This window comes from Neovison vison, chromosome 4, assembly GCF_020171115.1.
Source record: "Neovison vison isolate M4711 chromosome 4, ASM_NN_V1, whole genome shotgun sequence".
Classification (NCBI taxonomy): domain Eukaryota; kingdom Metazoa; phylum Chordata; class Mammalia; order Carnivora; family Mustelidae; genus Neogale; species Neogale vison.
This window is the reverse complement of record NC_058094.1, coordinates 201,858,198-201,874,250: the sequence shown is the minus strand read 5'-3', so window position 1 is coordinate 201,874,250 and position 16,053 is coordinate 201,858,198. Positions and strand designations below refer to the sequence as shown.

At 38.3% G+C, this 16,053-nt stretch overlaps 1 protein-coding gene across 3 annotated transcripts in view; it reads left to right on the top strand.

Annotated features, from left to right (window-relative positions):
* The window catches only part of TSPAN12 (tetraspanin 12), a 64,908-nt gene that overhangs the window by 15,313 nt on the left and 33,542 nt on the right, over window positions 1-16,053 (top strand). For all 3 annotated transcript variants that reach the window (XM_044246446.1, XM_044246447.1, XM_044246448.1), the window contains one exon: window positions 188-323. In XM_044246446.1, the coding sequence (XP_044102381.1) occupies window positions 188-323 (136 nt within the window). The remainder of the gene's footprint in view (window positions 1-187; window positions 324-16,053) is intronic.

Here is a 16,053-nt window from a genome sequence, read left to right as displayed (position 1 = left end):
AAAAATAAGACAAGCAAGCAAATCAGTGATAGCGCAGTGATTATGAAAATAGCTACACAGTGGTCAGCTTTGAGGCAGGACGATTTAAAGGATTATGAACATGAATCTCCGTTGTGTCTTGTACTGTGTCGTAGGTGCATTTCGGTTATATTTTACGTGTAATGTGACATCATTGTTCTTCTTTCAGGGTAGAGGAGGCTGTCATCTTGACTTATTTTCCTGTCGTTCACCCAGTCATGATTGCTGTTTGCTGCTTCCTTATCATCGTGGGGATGTTAGGATACTGTGGAACAGTGAAAAGAAATCTGTTGCTTCTTGCATGGGTATGGTGTTTACATCTTCTCTTTATTATGGGTGAAAAGACCAACCAGTACTGTATTATTTTTTCATCAGTGCACAGGATTACGTGCTTAGGGAACCGTGATAGCAGTTCTCTAATCTGTGGTAATTGTTTAACATCCTGTGAGAAGGGAAGCGTTCTTTCCATGAGAGATGATTTCAGCACACGTATTTGTTGTACTCAAATGACGAGGTATGGAAATGTGCACGCTGTTTAATTATTTCACTCAGGCTATGTGTGGATATTTTCATTTGAAAATATGAGTTGTTTCCTTGTGTCATGGACCTTATTACCACCCGGACAGGCCCCTCGGGACTAGAACAAAGAAGTTATGACAGAACACTTCGTTCTCTCTCTTCTTTTTGTAAACAAACCTGCCATAAAAACCTATGTGGAAATTCAGGTGGTGAACTCAGGATAGATATTAAAATCCCAGCAGTGAGTTTACATAGAGTAGCGGGTAAATGGGAGTCTTTGTTTTCCATAATCATAGTGGGTTTTGTTTTGATTCTGAAAGAGTTGGACCAGATTTCTTCTTAAATTCCCTTCAGCACTCAAATTCTATGATGCTAAAATTTATGATTCAACTTCTAATTCAAAAATTAGGAAACTCTCTTTTAACATTAAAAATTTGAGTTAATTTAAATTACAGCTCATATGTGTGTGTGTGTGTGTGTGTGTGTGTGTGTGTATGAGCACAATGAGTGTATAAAATATTGCATGTTCGTGGCACCAGATAGAAAAGCTACGACCATGTAATAATCACAGATATTTCAGATTCTGGAAGAATTAATTCATTAGATATATTTCTTTCTTCTCAATAGTTCTCCGTGCTAGCTGTGCATTAAATTCTTATAGGGAATGTAAACGAACATTTTAATGGGGTGCTAATATGCTGGATATCTGAGCAGAAAAAAAATCCTGATTTTGTAGCCTTTGAAGATTTCCATGGGCTAAATACGTGGTTGGTTTCCAGCCACCAACGTGGTGTCACTGAATGCAGAGCCGGGGAGAGATGGGCACAAATCGGCTCTCTCGGGGGTCAGCTCCTGCACACCAAGGCTTGGCTGGCTCCCATCCCAAGCTAATTACAACAGAATCTCAGTGTGAAGCTGAACTAAAACTTTGAATTTCACAGAAGCAACCTGTGTGAATGTATTAGTTGGCTTTTTGGAAGCTAAGTCTTGGCTCCATGGACTCTTTAGGTCCATGATTGGGAGACAGAGAGTGCTCACTCAGGGAGGGGAGCATGCCTATGACCTTACTTTTCTCTATTTTGGTATACAGGGAGGAACATGCCAGAAGGGTTTGGAATCTTATTTTGCCATTTAAGATATTTGGACAATAATTTAAACATAAACTCAAGGTCTTACTTTTATATGAAACTTACAGTTTAAAGGTCTTACTTTTATATGAAACTTACAGTTTAGAGGGTATATTGAACTTTAAAAAAAATCTCAGAATCCTTTTTTTCCTTAATTTTATTTACTTATTTATTTTAGAGAGAGCGAGAGGGAGAGATTGAGAGCAGAGAGAGGGACAGAAGGAGAGAATCCCAAGCAGATTCTGCACTCAGCACGGAGCCTGATGCAGGGCTTGATCCCATGACTCTGAGATCACGATTTGAGCAAAACCAAGTCTGATCAACTGACTGAGCCACCGAAGTGCCCCACTCTCCGAGTCCTTTTTTAAAACTGCAATCTTAGGGAAGCCCAGGTGGTTCAGTTGGTTAAGCGTCTGCCTTCAGCTCAGGTCATGATCCCAGGGTCCTGGGGTAGAGCTGCATCTGGCTCTCGGCTCAGTGGGGAGCCTGCTTCTCTCTCTCCCTCTGCCTGCTGCTCTTCCTGCTGTGCTTTCTCTCTGTCTCTCTCTCTCTGTGTCAAATAAATAAATAAAATCTTAAAAAAAAAAAAAAACCCAAAACCACAATCTTAGAATGCTGTCTGATTTACACAACAATTTAAGAATAACGGTCTTCCCCCTGTCTCCAGCTTGTGTGATTCTGGATGGTCCCTGGACTGTGGGTTGGGGCGGGGTGGGTTAACATATTTCATAGAACCTCAGAGACTTTTAGGAACACATTTTTAGAACCATTTATGCATTCCGTTAGGCTGCTTGAATGCGAGTAAAGCAAGCTGACGAAGAACTAATTTGGTCTTTGCTTGAGGTAGGAAGAGTCAAGGTTACCTGTGGTGAGAGTCTAGTTTGTGAGGCTGGAAAGAAGCTTATGATGCAAAGGTGACATGGGGGACTGAAACCGTAATAATGACAAAGATGATGATGATAAAGTAGTTTATATGAAGAGTTTTATATGAATTAATCAATTTTGTCTCCTCCACAATCCTAATGAGATAGATATTGTTATTTTCATGATACAGATGAGGAAAAGAGGCACAGAATTGTCGCTCTGCCTGAGTTAGCTAGTAAATGGAGAAGATGCTCTTCAAACCATGGCAGTTCAGTACAATATATTTTTAACAGCTTCACTATTTTACTTTATAGCTGCTGCCTTTTCCTAAGTACTTACAAATGTTTTTCACATTATGTAAAACATTTTTGTATGATCTTTTCATTTCTTCAACCTGGTAGCAATCATCTAAGGTAGATAATTATAAATGAGGTTCAGAGACGTTCAGTAATTTGTCCGAAGTCACTCAGCAATAATGGGTGGAGCTTTGATCCAAACCTCAACGGTTTGGACTGCCAAGCCCATTTTCATTGGGCCTTTACCGATGTCTCTAGTAGATGCTTCTCAACCTTTGAAGCCTAGCACATTTTCCTAATTATATATATTTTTTATAACAAGCTCAAACTATCAGACTACAAACAACTTTTATCTATTTATCTTGCCTGTAGCTTTAATAAATGTTTATTACATCGAATAATGGACAGGACATTAGAACAGTGCAAGTAGGAGCAGCCAGCATCTCAGAGGGAAGATGGAGCTAGGAAGGCATGAACAAAGTGAGATTTTCAAGAAGGAGACTGACCCACTAAACTGTAATTACTGTAGAATCAAAGCAGATCTTCATTTTAGTGCAAGAAGTAAACACCATCCTCACCACCTTATCTTTGGATGTTATTTGAACACCAGGGTTGATTTCAAGCAGGTTTATTGTTTGGATCTATACTGAAATTGTTAAAACCCCATATGAAAATGATCATCTTTAAAAGAAATAAAATAAAATAAAATGAAAAAAAGGAGGAGCTTGACTCTTAGATAGGGTTCCACTTCAAGAAGAATGACTTCTTTCCCCCCCGCCAAGTTTTAATTTAAATTCTAATTAGTTAACATATAGTGTAATATTGGTGTCCAGAGTAGAATTTAGTGATTCATTACTTACGTATAACACCCAGGGCCCATCATAAAAAGTGCCCTCCTTAATCCCCACCATCCCTTTAGCCCACCCCCCAGCCAGCTCCCTCCATCAACCCTGTTTGTTCTTTATCCTTAAGGGGAAAAGTCTTCATAAAGGAGTGGAGGGACATTAATGCAAAATATGGCAGGATGTTAGGTCTTTGGCAAATATTTGCAAGGCAACACTCTCACGTTTTCTTCCTTTGTGCCCTTTAGCTTATTATCCTAATCAATATTTAAAGAAGTCCAGTACATTCAATCTAACTCGTTCATTTTCCTGTATTAGAAGTCTTGTTTCACTTGTAAATAAGACTAGCAGGAAGAAGTTTGTTTTTTGTTGTTTTTGTTTTTTTAACACAACCAGTACCTCAAAACAAAACAAAAAGACCACCAGTATTCCTGAGATTGCCATATCTTTTGAATGATTACCAAAAACCAGTCAGGCTGTGGAGCTGCTTAGGCAAAAGTCAGAATATCTTTATTCATTGGACTGATCAAGAAAATGTGGGAGACTCTCGAAACAAGTCTTTATAACCAACCTGCCCTCCCCTCGCAACACTCCCCCAAAATATCAACAACTGGGCAGGCTAAGAGGCCACCCACAGGAAAACATTTCTGGTGAACTTTGGTCATGAGCTTTCACCCTTCTGTTGAATTATGGTTGCAAGTTGTTAAAATACCTTAATTTAAGGTCCCCATATAAGGTACCCATATTGGATGCAGGACATACAATTAAATTTGGAATTCAGATAAGCAACAAATAATATTTTAGTAGAGGCATGTTCCATGCACTATTTGGGATTTATATCTACAGAACATTATATATTGTGTATCTGAAACTCAGATTTAAATAGGCATCTAGGAATTTTGTTTGCTTAATCTGGCAACCCTACTCTAACTGCATTTGTTCTTAATAAATGTGAAGTTGTCATAGAACAGAAACTTTTATGTATTTATAAGAATATATCTTTCATATTTATAGGAATAATTAAATTCTAATTATATTAAGAAAACAAGGCAAAAATGACTAGGAAAATAAACTTGAATATGCCATGATTTTCAGAGTAATTTTAATAGCAGAAATTCCTTCTCTTTTTTGAAGACAAATGGAAGCTAATGTAAATTGGTTTTAAACCTTAGTTGGGTACTCCCAAGGCTTTTAGCTGTAGACTAAATGAAATTCATTTGTTACTGCAATCCTACCTTCCTATTAACATAGGCATTAAGAAAGCTGAGCCAGCTCAGGGGAATGTAAACAGATTGAGCAGACATGTTTACAATATCGACAACAGCTGGAAGTCGCCATCAGGAGATCGTCACTTGTCAGAGTGTGATGCTAATCTACATTCTGCCTCCCGCAAACCAGTTTAGTCAAGCACTGGTCAGAACCTACCTTGGAAGCACTTCATACGTTTAAGACCGAGGACCTTGTGTTTCCAAGGGAAGGTTTTTTTTTTTTTTCCCCCAGTTTTACTATCCCAGAACATTTGCATATGGCTAGTGATTATATGGAAGCACTTGTAAAGCTTTCTTAAAACATACTGTGATTGAACCAGATTTGAAATGATTCCCTTAATGAAAATCAAGTAAATTTTTAATGGCCGTGAGGAAATGAACCTTCCTCGGTTCTTCTGTTGGTTGAAGTCGTCATGTAAAACCAGGAGATCTTGAAATAATACTTTTCTACAGACTCTCTGTTTAAGGGCTTCTTTCTTTCAAGTAGTTATAAATTTTATAATTATATAGCTAGTCATAAGCAATTGAGTTAAAATTAAACTATTAAGTTAAATAGCGTTTTTATTTTCTTTTTATGATTTTGGGCGATAGCCTAGCAAATATGTTTCTCAGTCGAGGTCCATCATATTATTGACCACATCTTCAGCATCTGCTCGGTGTTTTACTCTGTTCTCTGCGATTTTATATGGTTAGACTTATTTTACAGATGGGGGAAGGAAAGCTGCCCAAAGATATACAGCCCCTAGTTGCCATCATTAGCATTCAAATACAGCCCTTGCTAGGGGCCTGTGCTGTTTCACTCCACCAAGCTACTGTGACAATACATTTAATTAATTATCAGCATTATTTCTGCAAGACTTAAGTATGCTTCATTTATAATTCCAAGGCATTCAGTAGTCAATTAACCTTTGAAAATATAATCTTTTAATGTCCTTATCATAAAAGAAACTAAAAATTCTGCCACAGTTCCCTCTTCTTTTGTCAAAGAGTCCAGCCGTTCTCCTTTCCCTTCTCCCCTTCTTCCCTCCTAATCCCCGTTTCTTTGCTTTTTCCCTCCTTAAGCAGATACCATGTACCCGGTCTGTGGTCGACCCTGGAGATACAAGGGGAAAGAGGAGAATACAAAAAAATAACAAGCGAAATACAGCATGAAATTATAAATAAATAAGTGTGGGAACACAGATTAAGGAGCAGTTGGAGACTTCCAGCAGGTTTCCAAGGTTATCTGAGCTACTTAGAAAAGATACTGAAAATGTGTCCGAGGTTTCTCATGGAGACAGGGGGCCAAGGGGCTTTAGAACCACACAGAGTGTGCAATGACACAGAGGAGTAAAGGAACATGGTAAGTTTAGGCAACTTAGATATGACACTGTAGTGTCAGTACACAGCGAGAAGCACGTGTAGTAGTCCGATTGTGAAGATCTTTGTAGGAGAGAGTCTGATGTCCCTTGGGCTATGAAGAGCCGATGGGTTTTTCTGGCATTTAGGGCTGAAGACCCTGAGAAGCCCTGTTAGTAGTGACACAGGAGTCTTCGAAGCCATAGCTGGGGTCTGAACTAAGACTTTGGGGACTGGATGGAAGGTGGCTGAGTCCAGTAGACCTTGCTGAAATAGAATTATGGAAACATTTAATTGCACGTGCAAGTAATTTTGTATTACTTGACATCACGAAATGATCTGTTATTCTACGTTTATGCACTTTCCCTATGATCGAAACACATCCCTTCAACACATACAGATTATTGTGACATTTCTTTATTGTGAATTCTTTAAAAGCTATCGTTTTCAAAGTTTGTTGTTAAACTCACAAAAGGTCTCAGGCAGAGGATACTGAAGGTGATGCAAGTGTTTCTGGGTCCAGAAGCTCGGTTTTCACCACTGGCTTTCATATGCACAGAAGCCCAGCACAGAATTCCGGGACCTCTTTTGTTTCCTCAAGTCATGTTGGTTTGACTGACTCTAATTATGCCCCAGAAAAGCACATAAGCAGATGTCTTTAAAGTTAGTGTGTCCGAGACGGGGACCCTGGACAGCTCTGTGATATTCCGGCCCTTAGCTTTGGGTCTTTGTGACAGGATTTTTGAGTGCTTGTTGGATTTTGTGCTTACTTCGCAGTTCAAAGTGTGAACAATTCAAGCTTTTATGTATATATTTTTAAAGATTTTATTCATTTATTTGACAGAGATCACAAGTAGGCAGAGAGGCAGACAGAGAGAGAGGGGGAAGCAGGCTTCCCTCTGAGCAGAGAGCCCAATGTGGGGCTTGATCCCAGGGCCCTGAGATCATGACCTAAGCTGAAGGCAGAGGCTTAACCCACTGAGCCACCCAGGTGCCCCAAGCTTTTATATTTCTGACCCGTGCATAATTTAGGTGTATTCTGTTGTGGTAAACATTTTAAGCTTCGTTAATATGTTGTTTCTTAAAATATTTGTTTGAAATAGCATCAGTTAAATATAAGCCATGTACATATCTATCCATTAATTTGGCGAATGTCATTAGTCTGCACAGCATTTAAATCCAGGTATCTCCGTGACAACACATGCAACTGAAAGGTCCATCCTATCCAGGAGTGCTGGTTGCCCACTCAGCAAACGGTACCTTGGAGACGAATTCAGCCGTTGTGTGGTGGGTTTTCTCCGTCATTTGCTCCTGCTTTGTCAGTCAGTTGACTTCCCTTGGCAAATGTAAAACAGTAGATGTTCCTTTAAAATCCTGTGGCTGTCTAGATGACTCGGGAAACAGTTCTCTAAAAGTACAGAGTTAAAACAAGAGGGCAAGTGAACGCAGGTAAAAGGACAGAGAAGTGTCATTTCAGCCAATGAGGAAAGTAGCTTTCAGATAAACTTCTTAGAAAAATGATGCCCCATGTATTTACTTTATATGCAATGTCTCATGAAGTTGGTGATGAAGTAATAGCTTATGAATTAAAGGTTTCTTTTTTCATGGAATTTCATAGATTTAGAACACTTTTTCAGAATTATGATCCATATATATTCCCCTTTTATCAGATAAAGGGTGATAACAGGACCTGGTTATGTGCTCAGATTAAAATGAATCTTCTCAGCTCACGTGACAGAAACACTAAAGTTTATTTGAAATGTATAAATACTGTTGTGGTATCACTTAGCATTTGTTGAGCAATATATTTTAGTCTAAAATAAGTGTGGTTTTCCCTAAATTTTCATCAGGGGGGCAGATGAGGTTTGAATTGGGAGACAGAGGTAGGCAGTGGCTTACAGAAGGGTCCCTGATCAGGGAGAAGGTATTTTGGAGGAACCGAAAGGCTGGTGGAGAGGGCAGTTGTGATAGGACTTGGAAGCTCCTGATGTGTTAGGAGAAGGGCATTTGTCAGTCATAAGATAAATAATGTGCCAGGTATGCAGGGCGGAGAGTTGGCTATGTGAGCTTTAACCAGATTCTGGAAAGTCTTGAATGTTATGCATACCTGCTGTGCAGTTGGAAGTTCTGTGAGCCTAGGAGTCATGTGATCTCTCTTTTGCTATTTAATGCTTCTTGTTTCTGAGCCTTCTGCTCATGTACCTGGGAGAAAATAGCTACCTGGTTTTAGCCACTCTGGGCTAAAGGAGCCTCGCATTTAGATAACTTTTTGTTTGTTTGTTATAAAGATTGATTTTATTAATTTATGAATTTATTTATTTAGAGAGTGCATGCACCGCGGCAATGGGGTGGGGGCTGAAGAGGGGCAGAGGGAGAGAAAATCTCAAGCTGGACCCTCTGGTGGGCTCAGAGCCTAACATGGGGCTTCATCTCAGGACTCTGAGATCACGACCTGAGCTGAAATCAAGAGTTAGGTGCTTGACCCACTGAACCACCCAGGCACCCCTTAGAAAACCTTTTTTTAATGATAGAAGAGAGAATGGAAGACATATTTTATTCTAACAGTGTGCCTTTACTGATGAAGAAATAAAGGTACTCAGATGGGGAATTCTATCTTTCATCTTAGCGTTTTTTTTCAGATGTGTATTATAAAAAAAAAAAAGTTCTGGGGGCTCCTGGGTGGCTCAGTGGGTTAAGCCTCTGCCTTCGGCTCCGGTCATGATCTCAGGGTCCTTGGATCAAGCCCCACATTGGGCTCTCTGCTCAGCGGGAAGCCTGCTTCCCCTCTCTCTCTGCCTACTTGTGATCTCTGTCTGTCAAATAAATAAATAAAATCTTAAAAAAAATTCTGTTAATCTGGATATGTTTAGTTCAGGGGTCACAGCAAAAATATGATTATCCAGCTGAAGTAGGCACCAGGAAACTGGGTGCTGGGCTAAGGTGCCCTTAGGGAGACAAACCAGGTTTAAGGATGCTTGGGGGAAGGGTTAGAACAGTAGTTCTTTGGAGTGCCACAGGAATTTTCCAGCCTTGGAGGAGAAAAGGTTTCATAAACAAATGGCTGGTATCAGAGGATTATTGTAGAACTGCTTAACTTGCTCAAGAACAAACTTCTCAAGCCCATGAAGCATTTACCCACAGATAATGGATCTGCTCCCTTCGAATGATCATTGGTCTGTTTATAAAAGCAGGTCTTGGAGGATCTCTAGTTTTCAACATTGATATAGCTCAAATATTTGTTGTGACAAGGGTGCTTTTCTTTAAAATCATTCTGTAATTCATGAAATTTAATTCAAACTATTCGTCTTCACTCAATTAGACTGAATTATTGATGTTTGAACAACTTTGGTGAGAGTTTAAAGATTTTATCATTATTCACACGTGGGTTTCTTTCCCTGAACATTAAGCATGATTGTGAATTGAGTTATGTTCATATGCTTTCTTCTTTTAAGGAAGAAAATATATTTTTGGCTTAGGAAGAAAGTGTTTTTACTTGAACAGATTGATCAAAACAAGAAAAAAAGACACACCTCTGTACTTATAATAAATATTCGTATACATATATTTGTACAATTTAAAGGGAACACTTTATTTTAATACTCTTTTTAACAAATAGGGTCTGTGATTATTCTGGAGAACATACAAAAATAAGTTCAAGTGCTTATCTTGTCTGAAAATAAAGGTCAAATAATTAAAAGATTGTGGTTTAGAAGAAGATACTTTCACAGACATAGTTACATATAGGTTCAAAAGTTACCGGCCGATACTAAAGTATAAACTCTCTTTCTGCCCAATAACACATCATTGTCTTATAAAAGATGTTGTCATAAAGGTGCCTGCAAGAAGGAGCTCCTGGCCCTCTGGTTTTGGGGAAGGATCTGGCCACATTTGTTGGGTCTGAGTAAGAGGCACACTCTGGATGAGAATTGAGTCTGGTGTTCTTTTGGCTACTGTTGCTTCGGATATTTCTTTCTTTTTTCCTTTTAAATTTAAAGATTTTATGTATTTATTTGACAGACAGAGATCACAAGTAGACAGAGAGGCAGGCAGAGACAGAGAGAGAGGAGGAAGCAGGCTCCCCACTGAGCAGAGAGTCCGTTGTAGGTCTCTACCCCAGGACCCTGTGATCCTGACCGAGCCAAAGGCAGAGGCTTAACCCACTGAGCCACCCAGGCACCCTGCTTCGGATATTTCTAAGCCTCCTTCCTGTTTGCACTTTCCTGCTCAGGGTCTGGTGATGGTGAGCCCTGTCTCAAATTCCGAGGAACAGCCCCAAAGTATATAAAGAGAGCCCTAACTTCAGAAACCAGTAACATCCTGTAAATCTTTGGAGCTCGGGCTAAGCACGCGGACCTGAGCTGACCCAGCTTACAAAGCAGCAGAAGCTGTCTGGTATCATATGCAGCTCCTTGACTGCCTCGCCCTTAATATTTTGCCCCCCATGATATAGATCATTGACCCTGGAACTCGCAGCCCCTGCCTAAGTCCCTTAGATTCTGGTGCAACACATTTCCCAAATAGTTTGAGCAGTGCATGAGGCAAATATATACAAATCTGAGCTTTGGCAACATCCTTGATAAAGAAATTAGCTCAGCTCAGTGCAAACGCGCTGAAAGGGAGCACATTAAGAGGAGTTACTAGAAATATTCTTCCATAGTTATTCAGTCAGAAGCATGGACAAAGGACCACAGCATGCCCATATGTTTGTGCTTTACCCTGAATTTCTGCAGGGGTTCAGGAGTTACAAGATTGTGTTTCTTCAAAAATTGGCTTCCAGTTCTGGCGTTTTCCTAAATTAGACTGATCTCATTTCATTTATGATTCTGAGAAGAAGCGATATTTAATGTTGCGTTGTCTGTAGAACCTGTAGAAAGACATGGAACACGGTGAATAATTAATTGGCTGTCAGAAAGTACCAAACCTACGACATCGCTTGGAGAGCAGGCTTAAACGGAGGCTTTGTGTGGGTGTATATTTTAAGCAGCAAGTCCTCTTGGACTGTTAGTAGTTTCGTCCCAGTGGATTCTTAACAGAATGTCAGCTGTTCCATTATCTTGTACAAATATTTGGCACTGGAATTCTCTTATTTACTAACTATAAGTAATATAATATTTTTAAACCTCCAATCACCAGGAAAGGAAAAATAAACAACTGACATAGGGATACTTAGTGCTGAAATCTTGCAGAGTTTAGTATTTGACAGGGTAGAGACTGGAGTTTATCATTTATCATTTCACGAATGCAGGCTTTTAATCAAACTTTTTGTTTATTAAAAGTGCTGAGTATGTGGCATGTAGCTAGGAGTCAAAAGGCACCGGGTTTTTAAAATATTAAAATGTCCAGTAAAGTATGTTATATTTTGAAATTATTTTTATTTGGAGGGAGGGGAATCTCAGGTTGTACTAATTTTCCAAGATAAGCAAATCTGACTTTTTCAGTTTCAAATTACTTTGAATGTTACTTATGATAAAATGACCTCAGTTTTTAGTTATAAACTAAGAAAGTAACAGGCTAAAATAACTTCCACAGTGTTTATAATTTTTACTTTTCTCTCAGAGAAATATATTCTTACTGAAAGTATTCTGTGATACTTGGTTGATTATCTGCTCACACAGAGAAATTTATTTAAAGGTGTTCAGGGAAAACATTATATTTTGTTTTAATGTAAAAATTAATTTCCAGTTGACATTAATATAAAAAAACAGTTTGGGAAAATAAGTGCCTGGTCTATTTGTGGTAGGTTGGATATAGGGTTTTTTGTTTTTTTTTTTTTTTTTTTTTTGCTTCCTCTCTCTATAAAGCTGGATAGAATGAAGATTGTATTTGTATTAATTTGTATTAATAGAATATATTTTCTATAAAATTATTCTTCATAATCAAAAATATTTTTCCTATATTTCTCAACTACTTATAAAATTCAACACTCTCTGAATTTAAGCACTCAATACATTGATTGGCTTTGTTTGTTAGGAAATATTGCTTTTATGCTTTTATTAGACTAATAAAAGTTAGAAATAAAAATTTTAAAATTAATCTATTTTTCCAAAAGTGAAAATTATTTGATATTTCATACAAAACAAATATTACTTTCTTAGAAATTTTATTATTATTGGTTATTAACAGTAAAGAATTAAAGGTATAAAAAGAAAATAAATCACTTGCTCTTATTAGAGTTTTTATGAAAGTTCCATTTAATGAACAGTTAAGCACTCATTGGCTACACGGCACCAGACTTCATTATAAAATTGTAAAATGTGAATAAAAGGAAAAATTAATTTTACTACTGGGAAGAAGCTGATCTGACTGACTTAATATAAGTTCAAAACATAAAAAGAAAAGATGGAATTTTTTATATAACTTGTCAAGGATTTTACTTTGTAATTGAAGCAGCTTTTGTGCCTTCAAATAACCATCATAGGTGGAAAAAAGAGCAGAATTTTTTGCCATCCTTAAAACTTTGATATTATTGGCGATCTTTTTTTTTTTTTTTCCCCCAACTAGGAAGGATCAAGGAGGGAGACATGGTTTTTCATTTTTTTTTTTTTTTGTTAACACATAATGTATTATTTGCTTCAGGGGTCCAGGTCTGTGGTTCATCAGTTTTACATAATTCACAGTGCTCACCATAGCACATACCCTCCCCAATGTCCATCACCTGCCATAAGGTTTTAAATCATTCTCCATCAGCTCAAAGGTAAGAAAGGTAAGAAGTTGTGGGTCTAGAGATGGTGGCTTATGAAGTATGGCTAACACTACCACCACAGTCCCTCATAGAACACGTGCTATGTGTTGGCCACTGTTGGGTGTTTTACATGCGTTGACCCATCAACTTCAACTTCTGCTGACCAGACTATGGGGTTGGCGCTACTGTTATCCCATTTCATAGATGAGGACACTGACACACAGAAAAGTTAAATGATTTGCCCAACTATTAAGGGGCGAAGCTGGGATCAGAATCTAGGATTCTTGACCTCAAACCTGTGCTTCGTAAGACTTAGTGGTCTGTTGTCTCTCAGCTGGGGATGAATTTGCCTATGGCTCCATTTTCTCTTTCTAAGAAATAGAGATAATGATGTTTTTGTAATATTTCTTAAGGAGTAAATTATATAGTGCTTGTAAATCTCTGCGCATGCATTTATGTGTGTGTGTGTGTACACTCACATACACATATTTGAATATATAGTTATATACTTGATTTTTTGTATACTTTTAATATACTCTTATATACTTTTCATTTTATGTACTCACAATACTTGAATATACAAACATATATATCTCTCCATAAAGTGAACTAAATCTAGGCCTCCCTCATTGAATGAAATTGTACGTAACATAGAGTTCGAAGCTTCATAATTCAGTGACTGAAGTGTACTTGAATGGAAAATATTCCAGCTCACACTGATTTATGCAGACCATATGTGTGGTTTTAATGAGCAATATTGCAGGAGAGGTCCTAATTGCCAAAGACGGTCTAGTGAAAGAGAGAGACCTCTGAGTTGGGTCTATAAATCACATTTAACTATATGTTTTGTATTCTGTTACAGCACTCCTATTTTGAACTACTGAAGGTACATTGAGCAAAAAGATGACAGCACCTGAGCATAAACTTTCCAGTTGCCACCCACCTCCTTTAGTTCCAGTAACCATGAAGTATAATTGGGCCACTTACAATTTTCAGCCTTTTGAATAACTTTGTCTATGTAAAACCTAGATCATCCTTCCCCCTCCGACTTTCTTCTTTTTCATGTCAAGGCTTCAGCACGACTATTGTTTGTTCTATTTTTGCTTTTACTTTTACCGGAGTGCTTCATAATTTACAGTTAATTTAATTCTCAAAGTCTTATTATGAGAAATAGCAGTCTTCCACCTTCCCATTTTCCACTCTAAGAGGTAGCCACTTTCAATATTGTTTTAGCAGATTCCCTGAGAATTTACTTACCCATCTCTAAATCTCCTATTTATGTAACTCTTCTCACACTCTTTTAGTCTTTAGCTTTAAGCACTATCCATTGACCTCTTACGATGAAGAACTTATTTTTTTTTTTAAGATTTTATTTATTTATTTGACAGAGCGAAATCACAAGTAGGCAGAGAGGCAGGCAGAGAGAGAGAGAGGGAAGCAGGCTCCCTGCTGAGCAGAGAGCCCGATGCGGGACTCAATCCCAGGACTCTGAGATCATGACCTGAGCCGAAGGCAGCGGCCCAACCCACTGAGCCACCCAGGCGCCCTTATTAAGATGGAGATCTGGCACCCTGTCCTGTCCTCACGCCCCAACCTCCCATGCAAACTTCCTGTCACACTTCGACATGGATACGTCATAACTCCGGATAGTTCAGTCTTTAAGATTATAACTATGTAAATGCTATTCACAGCTGGGCCAGGGAAACACTGGGTTTGATTATTCTTTCTGGAATAATACTTTGTTTTTCTTGGAATTAGTAACTCTATATTCTATGTATTTCTGTCTCATTCAACTCTAAACTCACTCTGGTGTAACTCCTCTCTTTATATACTCAAATATTTGGAGCATTCTGTTGAATTTTTTTTTTTTTTTTTTTTTAAGAAATCTATCTCAGAACATTCTAGACCTCTCCAGTCTAGACCCACTGAAACACTTGCACTTATGGGCTGTCCCTTTACTTACCATTCTGGGATTACCTTTACCTCACTCTTGTTTTAGATTCCTTGTTTTCTAGATTCCAAGTCATTGTCCACACATCTTCCAGTAGTTTCCTGAAGAAGCATACAGAGGACATACATTTTTAAAAGTCTATATGGCTAAAAATGGCCCTATTTGCATTTTCATGATAATTTTAATTGCTATGGAATTATAGGTTAGAAATCATTTTTCCCCCTCAGCATGTTGAAGACATTCTTCCATTGCCCTTGAGCTTCTAGTATCCTACTAGAAATCCAAAGCTTATTTTGGTTTGATAGGAATTTTGAACCTTTGTGAAAAAGTATGTAAATTTGAACTTCACTTATCTTTGCCAGTACTGTACTCTGTCTTCCACTGTTTCTAGTGTCCTCTGTTTTGCTGTCTCCATAGGATAAATACCCCAGCTTCTGTATTGGGTCTGGGTAGTCACCCAGCTGTCTAGTATGGAGAAAGGGACATGGGGTCTAACTTCTTCCTAAAGAGATTTGCAGCAAGTCATTCTGTTTTCAGCCCTACCTTCATCCATATCCCTTATCCATCCATCCTATCTGCCAGTACCTGAGCTTTTAGGGGATTCTGTTGTTTTCAGTTTTCCTCCCTACTAATTAAGCCTTCAGCTTTGGGGGGACTGCTGAGAAGTTCGCACATTCCAAACTCTACTTGCTGTCGTCTCCTTTTCCTTTACCCCTGAGTTGACGCCTTTTATAGAAAAGATCCCTTATTTTTTATTTCAGTGAAATTTCAGGGGAGTGAAGGGATAGGGGCATACGTTTATTAATCTGCTTTCTTTAGGAGGAAATCCTGGGGTGGGTGGTATCAGGGAGCGAAATCATTCTTATAAATAAATGTTTCTTTAAGAAAGGACCTCCTTGAGATTTTCCTATTTTGTCTGTATACCTATAATGAGATGAAATAACCTTTAATAGTGAGGAATAAATCCCCTCTATTTCTACTAGAGATGCATTGACCTACAGGTCACCAAGAACTTAAATAGGAAGATGGGATTTCCGGTCCTTCTCTTCCTCTTCAAATACTTCCAGTGGACAAAAGGGAGTGGTTAAGCCTTTCTTAACATTTTGTGGCCAATCTTAGTTTAAAATAACAAATTGAAAAAAAAAATA